The sequence below is a fragment of the Equus przewalskii genome, chromosome 10 (genome assembly GCF_037783145.1).
Source record: "Equus przewalskii isolate Varuska chromosome 10, EquPr2, whole genome shotgun sequence".
In the NCBI taxonomy this organism is placed as follows: domain Eukaryota; kingdom Metazoa; phylum Chordata; class Mammalia; order Perissodactyla; family Equidae; genus Equus; species Equus przewalskii.
The window spans coordinates 54,304,869-54,327,323 of record NC_091840.1 but is presented as its reverse complement, the minus strand read 5'-3'; the positions used below and the strand labels follow the sequence as shown (position 1 = coordinate 54,327,323).

Below are 22,455 nucleotides of genomic sequence, written 5' to 3'. Positions count from 1 at the left end.
TAAAAGACCACAACTTCAGGATCAGAGAAGTAAAGGTTCAAGATCTGGGTTGAAATTCACAATGTGACCTGGGGTGAGCTCCTGAACTTTCACTTAGCAACCACACTTTCCTCACCAACAAATTGAAAATAATAATTCTTAATTCATAGAGTTGTGGAAATTAAAACACCTAATATAGTACCTGAACTTTATTTGTACTCAATGTACCTACTTAATAATTATTTCTCCTTGAGAGATTTTTCTGATTTTAGATGGTTTCATCAAGTTTCTCCTAACCAACCATTTCTTAGAGTCATCCTTGAAAAACCAGATTCATTTTTACCACTCCCAGAGTGTGCACTTTCCTGCAAACTGGAGAAAGCTGAAGCCCTTCCATTTGGTTCTTCAGGTTTTTGCCAGTCTTGTCAAATTGACCCCTAGGTCATCACCCCTTCCTCACTGACAATCAGCTCACTGCCAGTATATACTCATCAGCTGTCTAGCCAATTCTTCCCCTTTGCTTACTCATTCTTTATCCCTATCTCAATCCTTCTACCCATTTCATTGTCACTGTCATGGCTCAATGAATAAAAAGTAAGGATACAAATAAATATAGAATACAAAAAAACATCTGTCCATAACTCAGGTGACCTACAAAAAAATCCAGAAAATATATCTTACCATCACTGACATGGCTGATTGCCTACCAAACATCCATTCCTAACCACACCATCCTTTCTAACGGAACCTGCACTATACTGAGGTATCCATCCTCCTCTGTGCAGCTCTATCCACACTTCCAAAAACTGGGTCCTGACTGGTCTAAGCTTATCAGGGTAGTCTCTGCTATTTGCCAGGGCAACTAGTTTAGGTAAGGACATGATGCAGTTCTAGTGAATGAAACAAGAGAAAACATCAGAGACACGTAAGGAAGATTTCCCTCCTCCTAAGACAGCCACACAGGAAGAGAAAGCTACCTCTTCAAGAGGCTATCATGTCTGGATATGACATTGGGGACCTCCTTTAGTTGTTACTATCCTGAGGATGGAGCCAACATATTCAGGAGGGCGGAGCCAACATATTCAGGAGGGCAGAGCCAAAAGAAGGGACCTTGAGCACTAATTATATTGTGCTTGGAGCCACCCTATCTTTGGACTTAAGACAGATAATGAATTTCCTTGAAGTTTATGCCAGTTATCAGGATTTTCTGTTACTTGTGATTGAAAGCACTCTAATTGCAGCAAAAAAGCCAATTGGTCCCAATTGATTGAAAGACTATCAATTCATCATTTTATTTAATAATAGGAAAACCACAATTATTTTTGACACCTTTCCCTTTTATTCCACTTCTGCTCAGCTGTGTGGCCAGCACCGCTTTAGTACTGTACCATGACTGGCAAGCATCCCTAAGGTAAGTGTCAAATGCCCTAAAGGAGATACTCTCGTAATTACAAAACACAGCCAGAAAAGGAGGGAAAACACCAAAATAAGAACAAGATGAACTACAAGAGAAAGAAAATAATTTTATTCAGGGACCTAACCCTACATAATTTTAGGCCTACCTAATATTATTTTCAACAAGCATTAAGCCAGGCAAAATCAAATGAAATATTCTGATGTTCAAGGGTAACTAATTTCAGTGGTCCAGGGTCACGTGACCCCCAAACTAAAATTACTTAAATTAAGTGCCTCAATTACTAATTTCTTTAACCATGAGAAACTATATTTCTTAGAATTCAAGATTTTTCACTTCTGTGAATATGACCTTTTCCTTTCTATCCTATTTATTGTCAGGCTGAACCACACACTGTCATGTATTTCCTTGGGTTTGCGCATTACAAATTTACTGAAGAGAGTGAACTTATGTGCCTCTTCAAAGCCACCACCTCACTAACCTGAATCTGGCATAGTAATAAATAGAGCAACTATTTAATCTATTTGCTGAATTAAATTTAGGATTCCCACTGTCTTCTGATAGATCTACATCAAATGGTTAAATTTGGACACGTGTCTAATAAGGCCAAGATCACTGTTTTCACAAAGACAAATGCCTTAGAGGAATTTCAGTGTACAATACTATTTAAAGAACCTCTCTCAGTTTGCAAAAACATCCTCTAAAGTAAAGAAGAAACACTTAACGGGGACAATAACGTGCCTTTAAAATGCTCAAAGGTACTATCCCTCAGATCTTTCTTTGAATGTCCACAAGACCAGCTGCGTGCCTTATTTGTACCCAGAGAAACATTAATTACCTATCAGGTAAACAAGTAAGTATTTTTCAGCTAAGGGTAATAAGAACTTAAAGCAAAATCTATTTCAATTTCTAAGCCCAACATACTAATAAGTTAGACTGAAATTTACAGAATCTCATAGGTAAAAAATCCTAAAGTAATAAAGTTTTAGGGTACATACAGTAAATTTTGCTAAAAATACAGATATTTCAAGAAAGCTTATACAGTGACACTGTAATTTTCAATAATTTTTTTCCTATTAAGGAAAAACAGTAATTTCTCATCTGACTCGTACCCACCTCTGTGAATGATTTTCAAGTTTTCCTTTAAGTGGTTTAGAGCCTTCACAGTCTAGGGAGAAAAAGCGGAGACGGGATAAACAATTTCCTTCTAATCAAACAGCACGAGAGTTCATCATCATACATAACAGCCCACGTAGCCCTCTGCATTCTTTTAAGTTTAATGTTTCCATATTCTGTTTATTTTTTATGTTAACTAAAGATGCTGAATGATGGTGTTAGATCTGAAAATTTAGTTCCCTTTTCCTGCTGCTCCCAGACAACTAAGAAATCCTGATAACTTACAATTTTAGTCACTGAAAGTTGTATAACGTTTCTTGTACCTTCGAACTTTTCAAGAATAGAAATATTTAGTACAAAAAAGCCCAACAGTCTGCTTCCATTATCAACCCTCATTTACTAAGTTTTTCCAAATTCTCACTTTCCCACAATCACTCACTCTCACTGGGTACTGAGCCTTTAAAGCAATTTTTCTAGAGCCAGAATCTCTCTGCTCAGCCGCTACAGCAATTTATCCAGAATTTACCCTATTGTTTGATCACTGCTCATGATCAGAAAATCAGAGATTTGTTCAGGAATGAAGGTAACATAGACTTCAATTAAAATTCCACAACCTCAAACTAAAAGAGAACTAAGAACAGACGAAGAATCTGCTACAGAAAGGTCGGGTCTCCACTGCATCAAGCTGCTGGGTATGAGGACTGCAGAACAGGCAAACCTGTAACATGTCCAGCAGCTAGGCTCGTGTGTTCACTGGGTTACTAATGAGCAAGAAGCAGTTTAACACAGAGTAATTTTAAATGCTGTGCTTAATGTAAAGGGTGATCACCAAGTCTAGAAGCATAGGCAAACCCATAATAAATGATTTATTAGCATATTTATACTACACATATTGAAATATATGATAAAATAATTTTATCTATGTTTTTCTACTTCATGATCACCCTGTCGTACAGTAGTTAAGACCAAGTTTCTGGGATCAGGCTACCTGGGCTTAAATCATTTACCACTTACAACTGTATAAACTTCAAAGAAAATTAATTACTTAACCTCTCCATGCTTGAGATCTGTCATCTGTAAAGAGGGGGGTTACACTATTTACCATAGAGAATTGCTATGGAGATAAAATGTCATAAGACGTCGGCCTGACAAATAAACATTCAATAACCATTAGCTACTATCATTATTCTACTACTGTTCCATTACAATTATTATGAACAGTCATAAGTTCCAAAATAATACTGGGTGTGGTATACTGGAGAAAGATGACTAAACTGATCAATACAAAATTCCATATATCTATCTGAAAAATGAATACGTTTCTAACATAACTCAGCTTTTTATAAAAATTATATGAAAAGGTAAATATCTTAATATTTAGCTCATAAAACAAATTTAAGCATTAATTCGACTGAATAACTTAAAATATTAACATGACACCTAGGAATCTTAAGATTATAATGACTAGTTTAATCAGATTTTTAAAATTCCAATTATACACACATACACCTTTTACAAGTAAAATACAGCTCAGCACTGTCTATCTATTTTTAGCATTAGTTGGCAATTAAGAGGTAGACTCTGCTGGAGGTGGCAGATGCAGGGAAGAAAGAGATAGGAAACTACATGTAATCAGAATATCTATCATACAACTTCTTATAAAACTTAGTTTACAACATCCACCCACCTAGGTCATGTCATTAGCTCAGATTCTCAGAGATTCATAAGAATCTTATTAATTTTACTCTAAAAAGAATTTTTTTGGGAAAAAAACTGTGAACAGCCTTTGTCAACTGAAAGATTCAGAGCAAGAAATAAAATGATCATGAATTCACTTTCAAACCTATAAATGCATATGCAAAAGAGTACCTCTTTTCTTTCTGGTACGCTAGTAAAAGTGAATTGACCAAATTAGTAGTAATGTTGGTTACAGAAAAAACTTAAATAGTTTAAATTGGATAACCCAAATCTTAAACCAGAGGAAATAAACTTTGTCTAGAGTTTCAATTAAGGGACTTCAAGGAGACTGCTGAGATTCTGATAATTGTGATAATATAACTTATTTAAAAAGAGTTAAAGGAACAGGGGAAAAAAGAAACAGAAAATTGCTTATACTAGTCTTATTTATGGCACTCTCTATTAGGGTTCAATGTGATTTTAATTAAAAAAAATTGTAGTATTTATATAGAGCATATTTTGAAAATTGTTCTTACGACTTGTTGTGTTAATTACCCCACACAAGTGATCTTGTCTCTATTCCTATTACAAATGATTTCACAGTAACATCAATAACATTCTGTGAAGACATTCAGATATGTGCATACAAACCCCAGCAGCATCTTTATATAAGTATATATAGAATCAACAATTTGAAAAACAGGTACTTACTGCTAAAGTGATTTTGCCTAAAATTTCTTCTGGAATAACATCATCTAATACACTATATACATATTTGTAAAACTTATCAAACGAGGTAGACATGAGTTCCATACAGATCCAACAGTCACCCTATAAAATAATAAATATACGTTATTCTTATACATCTTAATATTAAGTACCATCTTTCTTTTACTTAAAATAGAAATACAATTAGAGAAGAACCAATCTTTTTTTTTTTTAGTATCAAACTAGTGATAATTTTTGGTTCCTTACTAAAGCCCTGGACAGAATATTCTCCTCATGTTTAAACACAAACTTATTTGCCCAATTTTCCCCACTCTTAATTTTAAGGGCATAGATAGCCTTACATAGAAAACTTTTCTGCTTTTAAAAAAATTTCAAATTTTGCCACAATTACATATAAAAATAGAAAATATGTGGAAACCTGTTCATTCTCACTAACAAAGAAAATAGGTTACAGTAATCTTGAGATACTATATAATCTTCTTAAGCTAGTAAAAAAGAAAGAAAAAAATACATAAAGCAAACCCAATGCCCAAGTCCTTGTTCAAAATGTCACCTTCTCAAGTGGCTAACATTTAAGATGCCTAGCTGATTCAAAATGCAAGTCACTCCACTCAGCATCCCCTTACCCGGCTCTATTCTGGACAGCTCTTATCATCTTTTAACATAGAATACAATTTACTGATTTATTATGTTTGTCATCTATCTCCCCTACTAGAAGATACACTCCACCAGGACAGGGGCTCAGCAAACATTCCTTAAATGAATGAAAGCTGGCTATAATTAAACTGAATCATTCAAAACTGTTGGCTGCAATATAGAGTGGTTTAAACCAGTTTGAAGGCAATTTGACAAGAAAACAAGAGAAATAAAAGTGTTTATACCCTTTGATGGAGTCATCCCATGACTGAGAATCTAACTGAAACAAATAGTCCATAAACTACAAAAAGAAAAAACAAAAACAAAACTAGAAACCAGTGAACTATCTCACAAGAGCGAATGGTACACTATTAAAGGGATTATCTAAAACAAAATTATTTGAAAAACTATACAGTTCATGAGAGGTACGCAAAAGAAAATGCAGAATATGAGCAGATATGTTATAACGCTATACAACTAGGTGCACATATGAACAAGAACTGCAAAATACCTTATAAGAGTGAAAACAGCTACCAGGATGATGACAGAAGATATCTTAAAGGATTTTGCATGTTGTCACTAATTTATGGATCCAGCTGTATCCTTGGAGATTTTCTATCACTAACCTACCCCTCACATTGATCTGGACTGATTATATAAGAGCTTAATGCCTGTTAAAGTAAAACGGTTTGCCCAGAACAGTGCTGCTAATTTGTGATAGAGCCATGAAAAGAAGCCAGTTTACTTAACTCCTTTCTCCTACCAACACCTATGACGCAAGGATACCTAACTTACACATAGAGAAAGCATCTTATGATGGACCAGATGGTAACAGCACTCTTACAAAAGGACCACCTGCTACAGCGTTCACGTAGCAACACAGCTTCACAGAATGCTGTTCGTAAAGCGTATTTGACATAGTAACCTTTTACTTATGTTTTCCCTATTTAAGTCTTTCTTTTCTCTCTCTCTTTCTTTTGAATGCTCTTGCAGAATGGCTCTCACAAAAGACTGAGTGACACCCTTCACCCAAAACACACACTTGAATTTATTTTCATCTAAAGACACCATTTCAATAGATTTACTAGAATTTTTTTATTAGAGAAAAAGATAGCACATTTAACTCATCCACTTAGAAAAACAGCAGGGAAGGAACTTAACCTCAGTAGTACAATGAGGTGGAAAGATCACTGATTGAGCATCTGAAAGGCCTGACTTATTATCCAGGCTTTCCCACCTTCTACTTACATAAGCTTTAGCTCCCTCAATTCCTGATCTACGAAACGGGATTGCTGACCTTCCTAAGGGACTACGATAAAGATCAAATCAGTCAGCATATGTAAAGCACAAAATAAAGTGCCTGGCAGGGACTGAAAGCTACAGTTAAGAAAATGAGAGAAGGGGGAAGGATGGAAAAACAGGAAGGCAACCAAAGAGAAAGACAGACCTGGGCACAGGGGGCTAAGGTGACAAGTAAACTGGGAACTGAGGCTGAGAAGAGGAGGTGTGAAGGAGTAATTAGGTCCAGAAAGGGAAATCTTTGTAGTTTCTAAGGCACACAACCCAATATAAACTTCTTACTTCTTCTGGCAGTTCTTTTCGGACATAACTGAGAACAGACAACAGCAATGAGCTGCATTTAAAGAAATGGAATGGTCTGAGCTGCCTCAAAAAGCAGTGACAGCAACGTTACTTCCATGAGATGACCACATGACTGAAATGCAAAAGTAGAAATTCCCGAATACAGATTTACTGAAAAAAGTGTAGACGATAATGAAAAATTGAACTACTAAGATCAAGAGATCCTAGAGACAAGATCCAGATAAAATCAGTAACATATTTACACACCAACAGTAACCACTTAGAAAATAAAATGCTTAAAAAGACACCATTCACAATAGAAAGGAAAATTATAAAGGACTAGGAATATATGTAACAAAAGAGGCAAAACATTTATGAAAAGAAGCAAGAACTGTTACTAAAGGACATAACAACCTGACCAAATAGAGAGGCAAAGCATGTTTACAAATGTGAGGACTCAAGATCACAAAGATCTCAAATTCCCCCAAATTAACCCAAGAATTCAGTAAGATTCTAATCAAAATTATCAGGCACCTAGACAAGCTGATCCTAAAACTTATATAGGAAAGGAGAGCCAAGAATAGCCGAGATTATTTTAAAGAAAGGGAATTGATCTAAGAGACAAAGACTTTTTTTTTAAATCTGATTCAGTCTAGTTTCACTTTTTTTTTTTTTGCAGGAAAGGATTTTCCCTGAGCTAATTTCTGTTGCCAATCTTCCTCTTTTTTTTGTTCTCCCCAAAGCCCCAGTACATGGTTGCATATCCTAGTTGTAAGTCCTTCCAGTTCTTCCATGTGAGCCACCACCACAGCCTGGCAACTGACAGATGGGTGGTGTGGCTCCACAAGCAGGAATCAAACCTGGGCTGCCAAAGCAGCGAGAGCGCTGAACCTTAACCACTAGACCATCAAAGACTTTCCATGAAGCCATCACAATAAAAGAGGGTGGTACTGATACAGGGGGAAAATAAACATACCAAGAGAACAGACTCAAAAGCCCAGGCATGTACAGAAATTTGACTTATAATAGATATAGCAAAGCACATAGTGGCAAAAGGATTGACTACTCATTGAATGCTGCTGGGGCCAGTACCTTCTATATAGAAAAAAATTAAATTAGACCATTACTTCAAATCATTCGCAAGTAAAAATACAAAAACTCCCAAATGGATTTTTTGAAAAACAAAAGTTTAAAACTTTTTTTATAAAAGTTGTTTATGACTTCAAGGCAGGAAAAAATTTCTTCCCAAAAACATAGATGAAAAGAATAAATCACAAAAGGTAAGACCTGTTAAATTTAACTCCATTATAATGAATATTTCAGTATGACAGAGGACACCTTACTAAAAGTTCAAAAATAAGACAAAAATGTCTATTTAGATAAAAAAGAAACAAAAGATTAGTATCCTGAATAATAGAGCACTATGCTAAATAAATTAGAAAAAGACAAAAGTTAATAGAATAATGGCAAAGGGAAATGAATAGGCAATTCACAAAAAAGAAAACCTGAACACACAAGTAAAAAATCCTGTACCTTGCCAGTAACTAGGGAAATGTAATGTTAAAGGTGAGATACCACTTCAGACCCACCTGAGTGCCAAAAATGAAACAATGAGACCTGTGACAATAAATGCTTATGACCCGCCCAACAAACACTTCCCCTTTGTTACGTACAATGTGCCAGTGCAACGACACTTCCCAGTCTTCTATGTAGAGAAGGGCAGCCAACAAGATATCACTGCAGTCGGCTGATGATTCCAGGACAGCATGTTTAGTCCCCTTCCCTCTTCTCTTACTCGGTGTGGACATGATAGCTGAACTCTAGGAGCCAACTTGGACCATGAGGCAATCTTAACAGTGGAAACCACAAACTAAGTAAACCACTAAAAGCCTCCATTACTGACACCTGAATACAATTCCTGATACAGAAATCCTCATTCCTACTGATAGGAATATAAGTTAGTATAACCACTATAGAGAGAAGTATGACAATATCCTCTAAAGTTGAAGATATTTATATCATTTAACCTAGCAATTATATTTTTAGGTATATACTCTACAGAACCTGTAACCTAGGTTGTCAAGGAGACACGCAAAAGGAAGTTCATTTTTACACTGTTTATAATTGCAAAAAATTAGAAACAATCTACACTAGGATTATTAAAGAAACATAAAATATGGTATATTTAACCATTAGAATACTACATAGCAGTTAATATAAACTAATCAATTCTATATATTATAGATCTATATTTACATGGACAAACCTTGAAAATTACGCTGAATTTTAAAAAATGCTACAAGGGATACACACGGGATGATTCCATTTATGTAAACTTTGAAAACACACAAAGCAATACTATGTATTACTTAGGATAAAATACATATTTGGAAGGCCTAAATAACAAGTTGAAGAAAACATTAACTTCAAGGTAATGTTAAGATCTGGAGAGTAAAAGGGAGAACAGAATGGGGGCTGTAACTATATCTATAACTTAAAGACGACTAAAGGGCAAATATGTCAAAATACTAACCGGCAGTGTGGGTACAGTGCTATTCCCCTCTAATTCTCTGTATGTTTGAAATATTTCATAGTCTAAAAGAAGCAAGAACTACCTTAAGAAACTAGAAAAATAAGAGCAAATTAAATCAAAATAAGTAGAAGAAAGGAAATACAAGTGAGCAGAATGAAAAATTTTAAAAACAGAAAATAGAGGGACCACCTTGGTGGCCTAGTGGTTAAGTTCAGCATGCTCTGCTTCAGCAGCCCAGGTTTGGTTCCCAGGAACAGAACTACACCATGCATAGTGGCCATGCTGTGTTGGTGCCTCACATACAAAATAGAGGAAGAATGGCAACAGACGTTATTAGCTCAGGGCGAATCTTCCTCAGCCAAAAAAAAAAGAAAGAAAGAAAGAAAAGAGAAATAGAAAATAGGAAAACAATACAGAAAACCAATGTAACTGAAAGTTGGTTCCCTGAAAGATCAATACAACGGATAAACTTCTAGCCAGGCTAATCAGGAAAAAATGGAGAAGGTGAAAATTACCCATATCAGGAACAAGAAGGGGGGGGGGGGGTAACATTACTATAGATTCCACAGATATTAAGATGATAATAAAGGAATATTATGAATAACTCTATGCCAATTTGATAATTTAAATGAAACTGACAAATTTCTTCAAAGAAATGAACTACCAAAAATCATTCATAAAGAAACAGATAACCTGAATAGGGCTGTTATCTATGAAAGAAATGGAATTTGTAGTTACAAATCTTCTCACAAAGAAAACTCCAAGTTCAAAGGAGTTCACTGGTGAATTCTACCAAATATTTACAAAAGAAATAGTATCAATTCTATACAAATTCTACCAGAAAAGTGAAAATGAGGGAATATTTTCCAACTCATTCTATAAAGCTAGCATTACACTGACACAAAAGCCAAATAAAAACATTCTAAGAAAACCATAGACCAATATCTCTCATGAACAGATATAAAACTTCTAAATAACATTTTAGCAAATTTAATCCAACATATAAAAAAATAATACATCATAATCAAGTGGATTTATCCTAGAAATAAAAGGTTTGTTTAACATTTGAAAAGCAATCCATGTAACTTTCCATGGTAAGAAAAGAAATTTTTAAACCCCATATGATCATCTCAAAGATGTAAAAAAGGAATCTGACAAAACTCTAACATCCATTCCTGATAAAAACTCTCAGCAAATTAGGAGTAGAAGGAAACACGTTCGACCTGATAAAGAACATCCATGAGAAAAACCAACAGCTAACATCACATTTAACAGTGAAAGCCTGATTGCTTCTCCCCTTAGATCAGAAACAAGACAAGGATGTCCACTAGCCCTATGTCAATTCAACAGTGTACTAAAGGATCTAGCCAGTGCAAGCAATAAAATAAATAAATAAATAAATAAAGGGAACCCAAATTGAAAAGGAAGAAATAAACTTTTTTTTTTTTGAGGAAGATTAGCCCTGAGCTAACTATTGCCAGTCCTCCTCTAAATTTTGCTGAGGAAGACTGGCCCTGAGCTAACATCTGTGCCCATCTTCCTCTACTTCATATGTGGGACGCCTACCACAGCATGGCTTTTGCCAAGCAGTGCCATGTCCACACCTGGGATCCGAACTGGCGAACCCTGGGCCACCAAGAAGCAGAACGTGGAAACTTAACTGCTGCACCACCAGGCCCACCCCGAAATAAACTCTCTTTATTCAGATGACGTGATACTCTACATAGAAACTCTGATGGAAACTACAAAAAGCTACCAGAACTCATAAGTGAGTTCAACAAGGCTGCAGTACACATGGTAAATAAACAAAAAACAAATTTTATTTGTATATATTAGTCACAAAACAAGAGGAAACAAAGTTTTTTAAACATCACTTACTAAAGCACCAAAAAATATTAAATACTTAAGGATAAATATAATCAAAAATGTAAAAGACTTGTACAGTTAAAACTACCAAACATTGCTGAGAAAAATTAAAGACGTAAATAAATGAAGTGAGATACCATGTTAATGGGTCATTAGAGTTAATATTGTTAAAATATCGAACTCCCCCAATTGATCTATAGATTAGGTGTAATCCCAACCAAAAATCCTGGAGACTTTTTTTTTTGTAGAAACTGACAAGCAGATTCCAGAATCCACATGGAAATGAAAACGATCTGAAAAAGCCAAAACGAGTTTTAAAAAACTGAAGTTTAAAGACCAGCACTACCTGATCTGAAGACTTTCCATAGCTAGAACAAATAAGGGGCCAGCCCCGTGGCCAAGTGGTTAAGTTCGTGCGCTCTGCTGCAGCAGCCCAGGGTTTCGCCAGTTCGGATCCTGGCCACAGACATGGTACCGCTCGTCAGGCCACGCTGAGGCGGCATCCCACATGTCACAACTAGAAGGACCCACAACTAAAAATATACAACTATGTACTAGGGGGCCTTGGGGAGAAAAATAAAATCTTTAAAAAAAAAAAAAGCTAGAGTAAATAAGACAGTGTGGAATTAGGGCAAAGACAGACAAAATGGATGGATGGAACAGGTTAGATGGCCCAGAAACAGACCCACACACATATGGACAAATGATTTCTGACAAAGAGCAAAGGAATCCATATACAAAAAAGTAAACATCAATCCATACTTCTCACCACATAAAAACCCCAAATGGATGACAGATATAAATGTGATACCTAAAACTACAATACTACTAGAAGAAAACATAAGAGAAAAACCTAAATGATCTTGAGTTAAGCAAAGATTGCTTAGATACAACACCAAAAGCCCAACAAATAAAAGAAAAAACTCATACATTGGCCTACATCAACATTTATGCTTTCCAAAAGAACAGTGTTAAGAGTACAATAAATAAGCCCCAGATTGAGGGCAAATATTTAAAATCATACATTTGATAATAAACCTGTGTCCAGAATGCATAAAAAAATACCTCACAAAACTCATTAATAAGAAATAAACAAAAAACCAATTTTCTAAGAAATGGACAAAAGATTTGAAGAGAAGCTTTGTCAAAGAAGACATACGGTTGGCAAATAAGCACATGAAAAGTTGTTCAACACCCTTAGAGAAGTGAAAAATAAAATACAATGAGATTCTACTATACATCTATTAGAACGGCTAAAAATTAAAAAGACTGACTGTTCCAAGTGTCAGAAAAGATGTGGAAGAAATAGAACTCTCATATACTACTGGTGGAAACTGAAAATGGTGCAACTACTTTAGAAAACAGTTTGCCCATTTTTTTTAAAAGTTAAACATACACCTACCATATGATCCAGCCATTCCACTCCCGCATATTTACCCAAGGGAAATCAAAGCAGATGTCGACTCAAAGACTTCTACACAAATGCTCACAGCAGCCTTGTTTGTAACAGACAAAAACTGGAACAACCCATATGTCCAGCGGCAGGTGGATGAGTAAACAAACTTTGGTGCATCCACACAATGGAATACTACTAAAACTACTCAGCAATAAAAAGGAGCCAACTATTGATACACACCACAACATTAACTGCAAAATAATTACGCTGAGTAAAAGACCAAAAAAAAGCATAATACTGTATGATTACACCTACATAAAATTCTACAAAATGCAAATTCATCTAACAGTGGCAGAAAGCAGATCTGGGGTTGCCTGAGGATGGTGACAGCAGAGAGGAAGTGTGCATTACCTATGGGGCACAAGGAAACCTGCGAGTGATGGATACGTTCATTGTCTTGATTATGGTGATAATTCTACAGGTGTATACATTTGCTTAAACATATCGAATTGTATACTTTAAAATCAGTGGTTTATCGTATGTCAATTTTACCTCCATAAAGTTGTATTTAAAGCTTGCAAGGGAAAGGACAACAGGAGTAGAAGTCAGGACAGAAAGGGAGGAGGAGACTAAATTCAGCTAATATCACTGCCTTTGCTATAATCCAACGAATTTCTATAATCACAAGTTACTCAGAATAGTATCTCCAACACTAGAAACTCTCCAATCTCAAAAAATATTTGAAATAAGGGTTTGTTTTCTATTAAATTCTGAAAATTTATATATTAAAAGATTTTTTAGATGATTCTAGGTTTCAGTATTGATAAGGTAAATGGTAGGTACAGGCTCTTCTGGAAGCTACAGGCTAAAAGTTACTTTTATTTTTCAATACTGTCAAGCTCTTTGTTCCCTGTTCACAAAGTCTGAAAATAACTTTAGAAACCTTGCAATTAGGTGTCTTAATAACTCATTTAAATCAAATCCTAGTTTTACTTTGGGCTTTTTATTGGAGTTTAGTTCCATCCTCGAAAGAATTATATACATGGTTCGATACAATGGCAACAAATAAGTGACCAACTTCAGTATTAAATTTTATGTAACCACTGCTCTCAATGAATTTATGGAAATTCCAGAGGTTTAATACTAGTCAATGGCAAGATTAGTCTCTACACAGTAGTTGCAAGAAGAAGAAGAAAAATAACATCTCACAAGCTCCTTGACTGATGCTTGATTGAACTAGACCAAGAGCCGATGTCTTGTGGTCATATAAATTATGTGAAATGAAATACTCTGGAGGGTTTCTCACAGTGATACGAATTAAAAGCATCTGTCTCTCTCCTAGGGATGGTGGGGTAAGACTGCATCCTGATTGCATACATTCACCTCCATTCTTTCCTTCCATAAACCTAGAATTCTGTGTCTATTATCAGAACTGAATGTCATGTCACCAAAAAGATTATCATGTCACCAAAAAGATCCTTTTCTTTTCTTTTTTTTTTTTTAAGATTTTATGTTTTCCTTTTTTCTCTCCAAAGCCCCCCAACACATAGTTGTGTATTTTCAGTTGTGGGTCCTTCTAGTTGTGGTATGTGGGATGCTGCCTCAGCATGGCTTGATGAGCCGTGCCATGTCCGCGCCCAGGATCCGAACCAGCGAAACCCTAGGCCACCGAAGCAGAGCGTGCGAACTTAAACACTCAGCCATGAGGCCAGGCCTGATCTTTTTCCTTGAAGTGATGAATCTCGAAAGAAAAATGTTTCTCTAAACCCTTATTAAATCTGGTTAAAATTTTTAATCTTTGTAACTTCAGGAAACACACTTTGACTATGCACTCTTTAAAGGTGGGCTTTCTCTTCTAAAACTTCATTGTCTGCTATTCAGAAAGTACCTATTACTTCTTCCATTCTAAGATTTGAGGGGAAGTTCATGTTCACTCTATCTAGGCACTGGGACTTTACACAACTTAAGTGTATAATTCCTAAGCCTTTGTTTATTACATTCAAAAACTATAATGTTTAAAAAGTAGATTTTTTTTTAAATGAAGCTAAAAGTTCCTCCCTGGACCACTTGCAGTGTAACAGAAAGAAGAGTGAAATTTTCATCTTTGAAGTTCTGTGTCTGCCACTTATTGGCTGTGTGATCTTTGTCAAATTAGTACTCCAATCTCACTTTCCTCTCTGGAAAAAGGGGGATAATACCATCGAACCCCTGAGACTGCTGTGACAACAATACATGTGAAAACTAGAGAACATTCATATAGATGTCAATGCTTCTAGTTGTGTATCTCAACTCCCTTCAACCTTCCTAAGATATAAAACTGAATTTTACCCAGCTATTCATAAGAAATCATAAGGATACTGTTCAAATACTATTCTAAGCTTTCTATTTTGTTTCCAATAAATTTTCAATCATGGATATCACTTATTCTGCCTTTTTTTCCATAAGATCAGACTTTCACACTATCTAGCCTGTGGCTATATATTTAATGTTGTTTAAACAAATGATTAAATAAACATGAGAAATAAACTGGTGTACCCTAGCACTATGGAGGTGAATTCGGGTTAAGACGGAGCCACTAGGAGTCTAGAGTGACAGTAAACACTGCACTGCAAAAGCTGACTGTGCAATCTAGTTAGGAGAGAAAATCTAGTCCAATCCCTAAATAACTACTGTTCGGCATAAGATTTGAAGAGTAAAGTGGCCAGAGGATTTAGTGATTATGAAGAATAAACTCAGAGTCTGGAGGAAAAGGGGAGGAGGAGATGGCAAGATTCTTGTGCAACATGAAGAAAGTTCCAAATTCATGACCTTACGAACAGAATACCATTATGTGAAACTTAAGTCCAGGATACAGCTCCGTACCTGAACGCACGGCTGAACGCTGCTGTGATGTGAGACTGCTATGGGAAATGGCGAAGGAAGTCAACAAGTTCAATGTATCCGGTCATAAAAATAAATAATTACGTCATAAAGAGGACAAGGACAGGAGCAGAAAGAAACTATACGAGTGTAGCATTAATGGTGATTAATTAGTGATTCCATAAAGAAACGGGCTCTCCATGAAGCAGAATGCTTCTCGTTATTAGAGCTACCTGTTAAGAGCACGGAAAAATAAATAATAAACATTTCGGGATTGGGTGGAGAATTAATTGACTAACCTCTAAGGTGTTCTCCAAATGTAAGATTTCATATATCTCTACTCAGTGTTACATTCAGTCTTGTCTTACAACATACTATTTTTTAAGTGAATAGCTACAATAAAAACCCCAAGGCTACACTTTTTGTGATCCAATCCCAAAAAGACGAGAGGGATGGAGAGGTTTTTTTCTTACTAGTTAGCAACAACCCCACCAGCACCAGCTCATCCTAACATTTTCAAAATGAGAATAGTATTTTCTTAAGAGTATTTAAAATGCTTAAGAGTTCAGTTCAAGTCCTACTCACCTAACTAAACATCACAAGTGTTTGATGACTGTCCAAGACACATAAAGTATCTGATTCATTTACAGCTCCAGCTTTACTCTCTGGCCCTAACTCACTTCCTCGCTTTAGGTACTGGGATGACTGGAAATGAGTAAGTGAGCTGACAGCTGGAGGCAGAAGTGATAACCCACAGGAGGACACACAGAATAACCAAAGACCAAAAGAAGAAACATGATCATGAGACCAAGAAATCAGCGTTCTAGTTTCTACATAAAAGTCTGGATAACAGAATTAGCAAAAGAATTTCTATTACAGTTGTTAATTTCCATGTCCGATGGGTTTTATCAAGAACTGTGGGTGGGGATGAATAAATGCTTACGTTAAATGCAGACACATTTGATGACAGAAATGAATAAAAGTTTTTAAAAAGGGGGTGGGGAGACAGTGAGGGAGCTCAAGGCCAAAAAAGAGAGATCTAAACCTACAGCAAAGCGTTAATAGTTATAACTCAGCTGTGCTATCAGGTTCTGAAAGAAAACAAAATATTTATAAATGAAGGAAAGAAATAAAGGATTCACAAATGATAGCCATAAAAAAAAAAAAAAGACCAGGAGATTCACCCCTTAACCAAAGTAACAATAAGTGGTATAAATTAACGTGTAGATTATCATGGTTCTATACTAAAATACTGAGAAATTAAGTTATGACTAATGTATGGCATTTAATTGAAGATTAGAATCTAATCCTGCCTTCTTCTTATTTATTCCAATTAGATAGTCATTTGTCAGCTAAAACCCGAATAACTTATTCCTACCTCTCTGAAGAGTGCACCATAAAATTGAACAATGTATGGGCAATCACTACTCCGCATTACTACATCCAAATCCATGAGAAGTTGTTTTTGTTCTTTTTCATCCACTGTTGACCGAATTCTCTGGAAAAGAATGACAAAAGATGTCATAAAAACATAAAACAACTTCGGGAAACAGAAAAACCACTATACCACAACGAGACTGAAAATTTCCAAGCAAACTTCACAAATAGTAACCAGACATAAAAATTATCATCTTCCTAAAACTTTACAAGAACAAATTTTATCACAGAAAAACAAAACAGCACTTAGGAATTTTTTTTTTAACAAAATAGCACTTAGGAATTCTTTGAAGGACAGAGGGCTTTTTAACCACAAGCATTCACTGACGATGTTGGAAGTTATGCAACAAAGTTCTTGGGCAGTGAAAATTAACCCCCAGATGCAAATATAAAGAAAATCATAATGAGTTACACTTTAAACAGTTTTCATGTGAAAAACCATAGATAGCTTCACATATACTTCTCATCAGCATTTCAGAATTGTATGGAGCCTAGGCATTCAATGCAAGAACAGCCCTCTTTACTCCCTGGCTCCCTACACCACAGCATCCTCATCCGTTAGAGATGGCAAATCGTCCAGAACAGGTCAAAGTGAGAACTACTGTAGGGGCAGCACACAGGCAACAATCTAGGTCTCCCAAATCCTAGGCTGGAATTCTCCCCATTCGCCACACTTCCTACATGTTAAAAATAGAAAGTTCCACCTGACTCTCCAACTCATGAGTCAGAATGCAGCACAGCATAAACATGCTGAAGAAAATCTACAAATGAGGAAATAGAGGTCTCTTTGTCTTCCTAGGCTGATGAGGCCCTCCTCTGCACATGGCAGACCCGGGCTACATCCCTAACCCACCTGTACAGCAACTGTTGTGCACAATTCTAAGACGGCCATGAAAGATCAGTACTCCAGCCTCCCACCACCCGCCCAGGAACAGTACAGGACACGGACAGTTCAGAGGGTCAGTTCCCACTGTACTAGAGAGAGAGGAAAGAATCAAGTTCAGAAACTGTGAAACATTAATAATGAAGTTATAGTTTAACATCAAGGCATGCAAACAACTTCTGTCCTCATAAAAAAGTTCACAATGTCACACCACGTCATTGTGTACAATACACAGCACATACTTACAAGGCAAGTTAGTACCAACAAATACACAACGTGGCATTTTGTCTTCCAAAGACTTCAAAGTATCTGTCCTCAATGTTCTTGAAAGGGTTGAAGGCAGTCATTAAATTCTTGAGCCCATTTTACAGAAGAGAAGCCAGAGGCACAGAGAGATACAAAAGTGTATTCTATGTGACATGACAATAAGCAGCTGTATAAGGAATAGAAGCAGGTCCTCTCATTTTCATTTTTCCACACTAAATGAGGAATTTCATATATTCCAACTACAAACAAATTTAATTTTGCTACTTAAAAATTATAACCTGTGGGGCTGGCCTGGTGGCACAGCGGTTAAGTTTCCACATTCCACTTCTTGGCGGCCCGGGGTTCACCGGTTCAGATCCCGGGTGTGGACACGGCACCACTTGGCAAAAGCCATGCTGTGGTAGGCGTCCCACATATAAACTAGAGGAAGATGGGCATGGCTATTAGCTCAGGGCCAGGCTTCCTCAGCAAAAAAGAGGAGGACTGGCAGCGTTAGCTCAGGGCTAATCTTTCCCCCCCTAAAAAAAATTTATCACCTGCTAGCTACAGTACTTCATACCAAATAAAATTTACTGTCATCCATCTTGTATACACTGATTTAATCAAAACTTTTACAGTGAGTGTCACTCCCCAGATGAACAAGCAAGAAAAAAGGAGAAGAACAAAAAATAAAAACAAAATAAGACTAGTACTTTTAAAATTAAGAAAATTTCCCTTCTGTCTCATTTCTATATTTTCATAGGTTGGGGACTAACAATCTTGCTTTCAAATCAATTATCAGAAGAATGTTCACTCAAAAAGGATATTTTTAAAAAGCCAAAATAGCCCAGAGATATAGTTTGTATTTGTTCAAAACACCTTGATAATTTTTATAAACATTTTAATTACATTTACTCCTGTTTTAAAAATATAACTTTAAAAACATAGCTGTAAAAATAATAATTTGGGAAGGTAATTAGTTTTAAAAAGACTTAGTCCTATATATCTTAATTTAAAAGACAAGAAGCTGGTATTTACAGACAAACAGGGAATAAAAAGTAAATGACCCTCTTGTTGGGAAAGATTTCTACCTACTAAAGAATTCTCATTAGGGGCTGGCCCCGTGGCCAAATGGTTAAGTTCGCGCACTCCGCTTCACGCAGCCCAGTGTTTCGTTGGTTCGAATCCTGGGCACGGACATGGCACTGCTCATCAAACCACGCTGAGGCAGCGTCCCACATGCCACAACTAGAAGGACCCACAACAAAGAATATACAACTATGTACTGGGGGGCTTTGGGGAGAAAAAGGAAAAAAATAAAATCTTTAAAAAAAAAAACAAAAGAATTCTCATTATTAAAAGGTTTAAAAACATTTTTTTTTCCTATTTTTTACTTGTATAGATATACTGGCAAGGGTAAATATACTAACATATACACTTACAAAACACTATTCTAAAAGGTGTCCTTTACTGGTAGTTTATTTTGTTTCCCTAAACTGGTTATATGGTTTTCTAAGTTTACATTTGTGCATATGCTTATATTTCAACTACTGGCTAGTATATTACAGGGAAGACCTCAAAACCTGCATACCTCAGAGATACTGCAGGTTCAGTTCCAGACCACTGCAATAAAGTGGTTATTGTGATAAAGCAAGTCACACGAATTTTTTGGTTTCCCAGTGAATATAAAAGTTATGTTTATACTATACTCTAGTCTATTAAGTATGCAATAACATTATGCCTAAACACACAATATACATATCTTAATTAAAAAATACTTATTGCTAAAAAAATGCTAACCATCATCTGAGCTTTCAGCAAGTTGTAATCTTTTTGCTGGCTGAGGGTCTTGTTTTAAAAAACGCAACAAAGTGAAGTGCAATAAAACACAGTGTGCCTGTAGTTATCATCAGTAACTGACTCTTGGGGACCAATTTCTTAAAAAAGCTACTGTAGCTACAGAAACGATACATGTTACTACATGAACGGGGGGCCTAACTGAAGTCCCAGCATCTGACCGAGAGCTAATACTCAATCCTGGACAGGATTATTATTAACCAGAACGTAGAAATAGTTCCTGGCACAGCTCTAACCTTTGAGATCATCATCATGGCAGGAAAATCTACTCATCTGTATAATATCCTTTAATGCCATTGCTAGTGCAAAATAGAGCATGGGGCTGCTAGATGGCCTAGTGATCTCGCATGCAATTGATTCTGGTGTCAACTGGCAACCCTTTTCAGGCTCTCTGGACATCCTGTCCAAGTGACCAGCACTGGGAAGAAGGGCAGAGCCGCTATTGCATCTGAATTGTCTGGGATTGAGCGAGTATAGCTAACTCTTAATTATACTAAAGTTACAGGGTTCTATTTCAACAGCTATTACATGTGAGCACTTAAACTAATTCAAAAGGCCTAAAAGACTCAAAAAGGGGATTAACTACAAGCACACACCTACAATAGCAGTAGTTTCTAATTAATGATTTTAATTCAATAAATGATTCAAATTGGAGAATACTTAATGATAATCAGTGATTCAAATGAGTGAATACTTAGTAACAAAACGTCACTACCAGGAAAGTCTTTCTAATGGAACACCAAAACAATGTGTATGGAAAAGATTTCTACCATTTGAAATAAGACCAGGATTTTCTAATATTAAAGAAGCATAATCACCTAAAGTGAAATGCAGCAACGGAGAACAAACTTCCCTGCCTTTTGTAAAATGGTCCTTAATCAAGGGCAGTGGAAAATGGAAATGCAAAGGTGAAGCCTTTTGTCTTTAGCTGAGGATAGTATTTAAGGTGAGGACTTGAGCCACTTTGGTGAGTTACTCAGTCTTTCCGGGCTTCTCTCACATATACAAGTGATTAAACTTTTTGTTGTTTTTCTCCTGTTAATCTGTCTCCTGTCAATTTAATTCTCAGACCAGCCAGAAGGACCTAGAAGGGTAGAGGAAAATGCCTTCCTCCCTTACAGTACTTACACAAACCCAAGCTATATGGCACTAATCTTAGGGGACTAGTGCCATATAGGTGGTCTGTCATTGACAGAAACATCATTATGCAGTGCATGACTGTTCTCGAAATTCTCTTGTAACTGGATGTTCAGAAATCAAATGTATTGATAAACACCTTGAATTACAGTAAATTTTCAATTATTTATATTATAAATTTAAAAGATAAGACTAATGTTTATTTGGGCTCAGCAAACCATTATTTTTTTCTCTTATCAAGAGTGGGGATAAAAAGCCCACACAAGACCATAAAATATTTAACAAAATCATCTCAAGGACCTTAAGTTAAAAAATGTTTTATTTTCACCCAAATACCAGAACTCATTAAAATCACTCTTGTTTCTTCATTATGGGCTATTGAGCTCTTTTACTTGCCACTATTTTATTAATCTAGCTTAAGTTATTACATGCTCTCGTGACAAATTAAACCATATCTTCTGAAAATCAATCCACATTGCTTTCCAATAACAAGTATTTTCAAACTATTACAAGTTTTACTTTCTTTGGAACATAATGTAGAGAAAACATTTAAAATCAAAACAAAAAGTATTATCCTACATATAAAAGCAGTTTTCCACAATGAGGAAATTTATATACTTGAAGCTAAAAAAATGTTTCAAAAATTTTTGTCCAAATCTATATTCAAGGTTGTTTTATACTCCTAATAAAGCTTTAAAAGCAGGCAAATGCCAATAAAAAACAGCATGTAGCTAAAGTCAGCAACATCAAAATGACTCCAACTGAAAGTCACTTAGAGACACAGGGGGGAAAAAAATAAACTAAATTTCCAGTTCTCTGGTTTTGGGACTATTAGCGTTATACATGGTTCCTATCCAATTTAAAAAAAAAAAAATTCCAAAGAGCTTCACTTTTTGAAAACAGCCAATCCAACTCATGCTATTGGCTGGAGCAGCCACAAGTTCAGTTACTAGGAATTCCGTATGGATTAAGCTACAGTGAAAGTAAGGCAAAAAGCTACATTCCATAAGGCAAGCTAAAAAATTTAAGTTAGAAATTGTCTTCTTGCCCTCTCCTACCTCATGCACAAAACACAGCAATGTCCGCTTTGAGAACAGTCCCAATCATAT

General features: G+C 35.9%; 1 protein-coding gene across 3 annotated transcripts in view; it reads right to left on the bottom strand.

Moving 5' to 3' along the window:
- Positions 1-22,455, bottom strand: part of MAP2K4 (mitogen-activated protein kinase kinase 4) — a 132,859-nt gene that overhangs the window by 40,794 nt on the left and 69,610 nt on the right. For all 3 annotated transcript variants that reach the window (XM_070561114.1, XM_070561113.1, XM_070561115.1), the window contains 3 exons: positions 17,165-17,284; positions 4,898-5,017; positions 2,510-2,561 (listed from right to left, as the gene is read on the bottom strand). In XM_070561114.1, the coding sequence (XP_070417215.1) occupies positions 2,510-2,561; positions 4,898-5,017; positions 17,165-17,284 (292 nt within the window). The remainder of the gene's footprint in view (positions 1-2,509; positions 2,562-4,897; positions 5,018-17,164; positions 17,285-22,455) is intronic.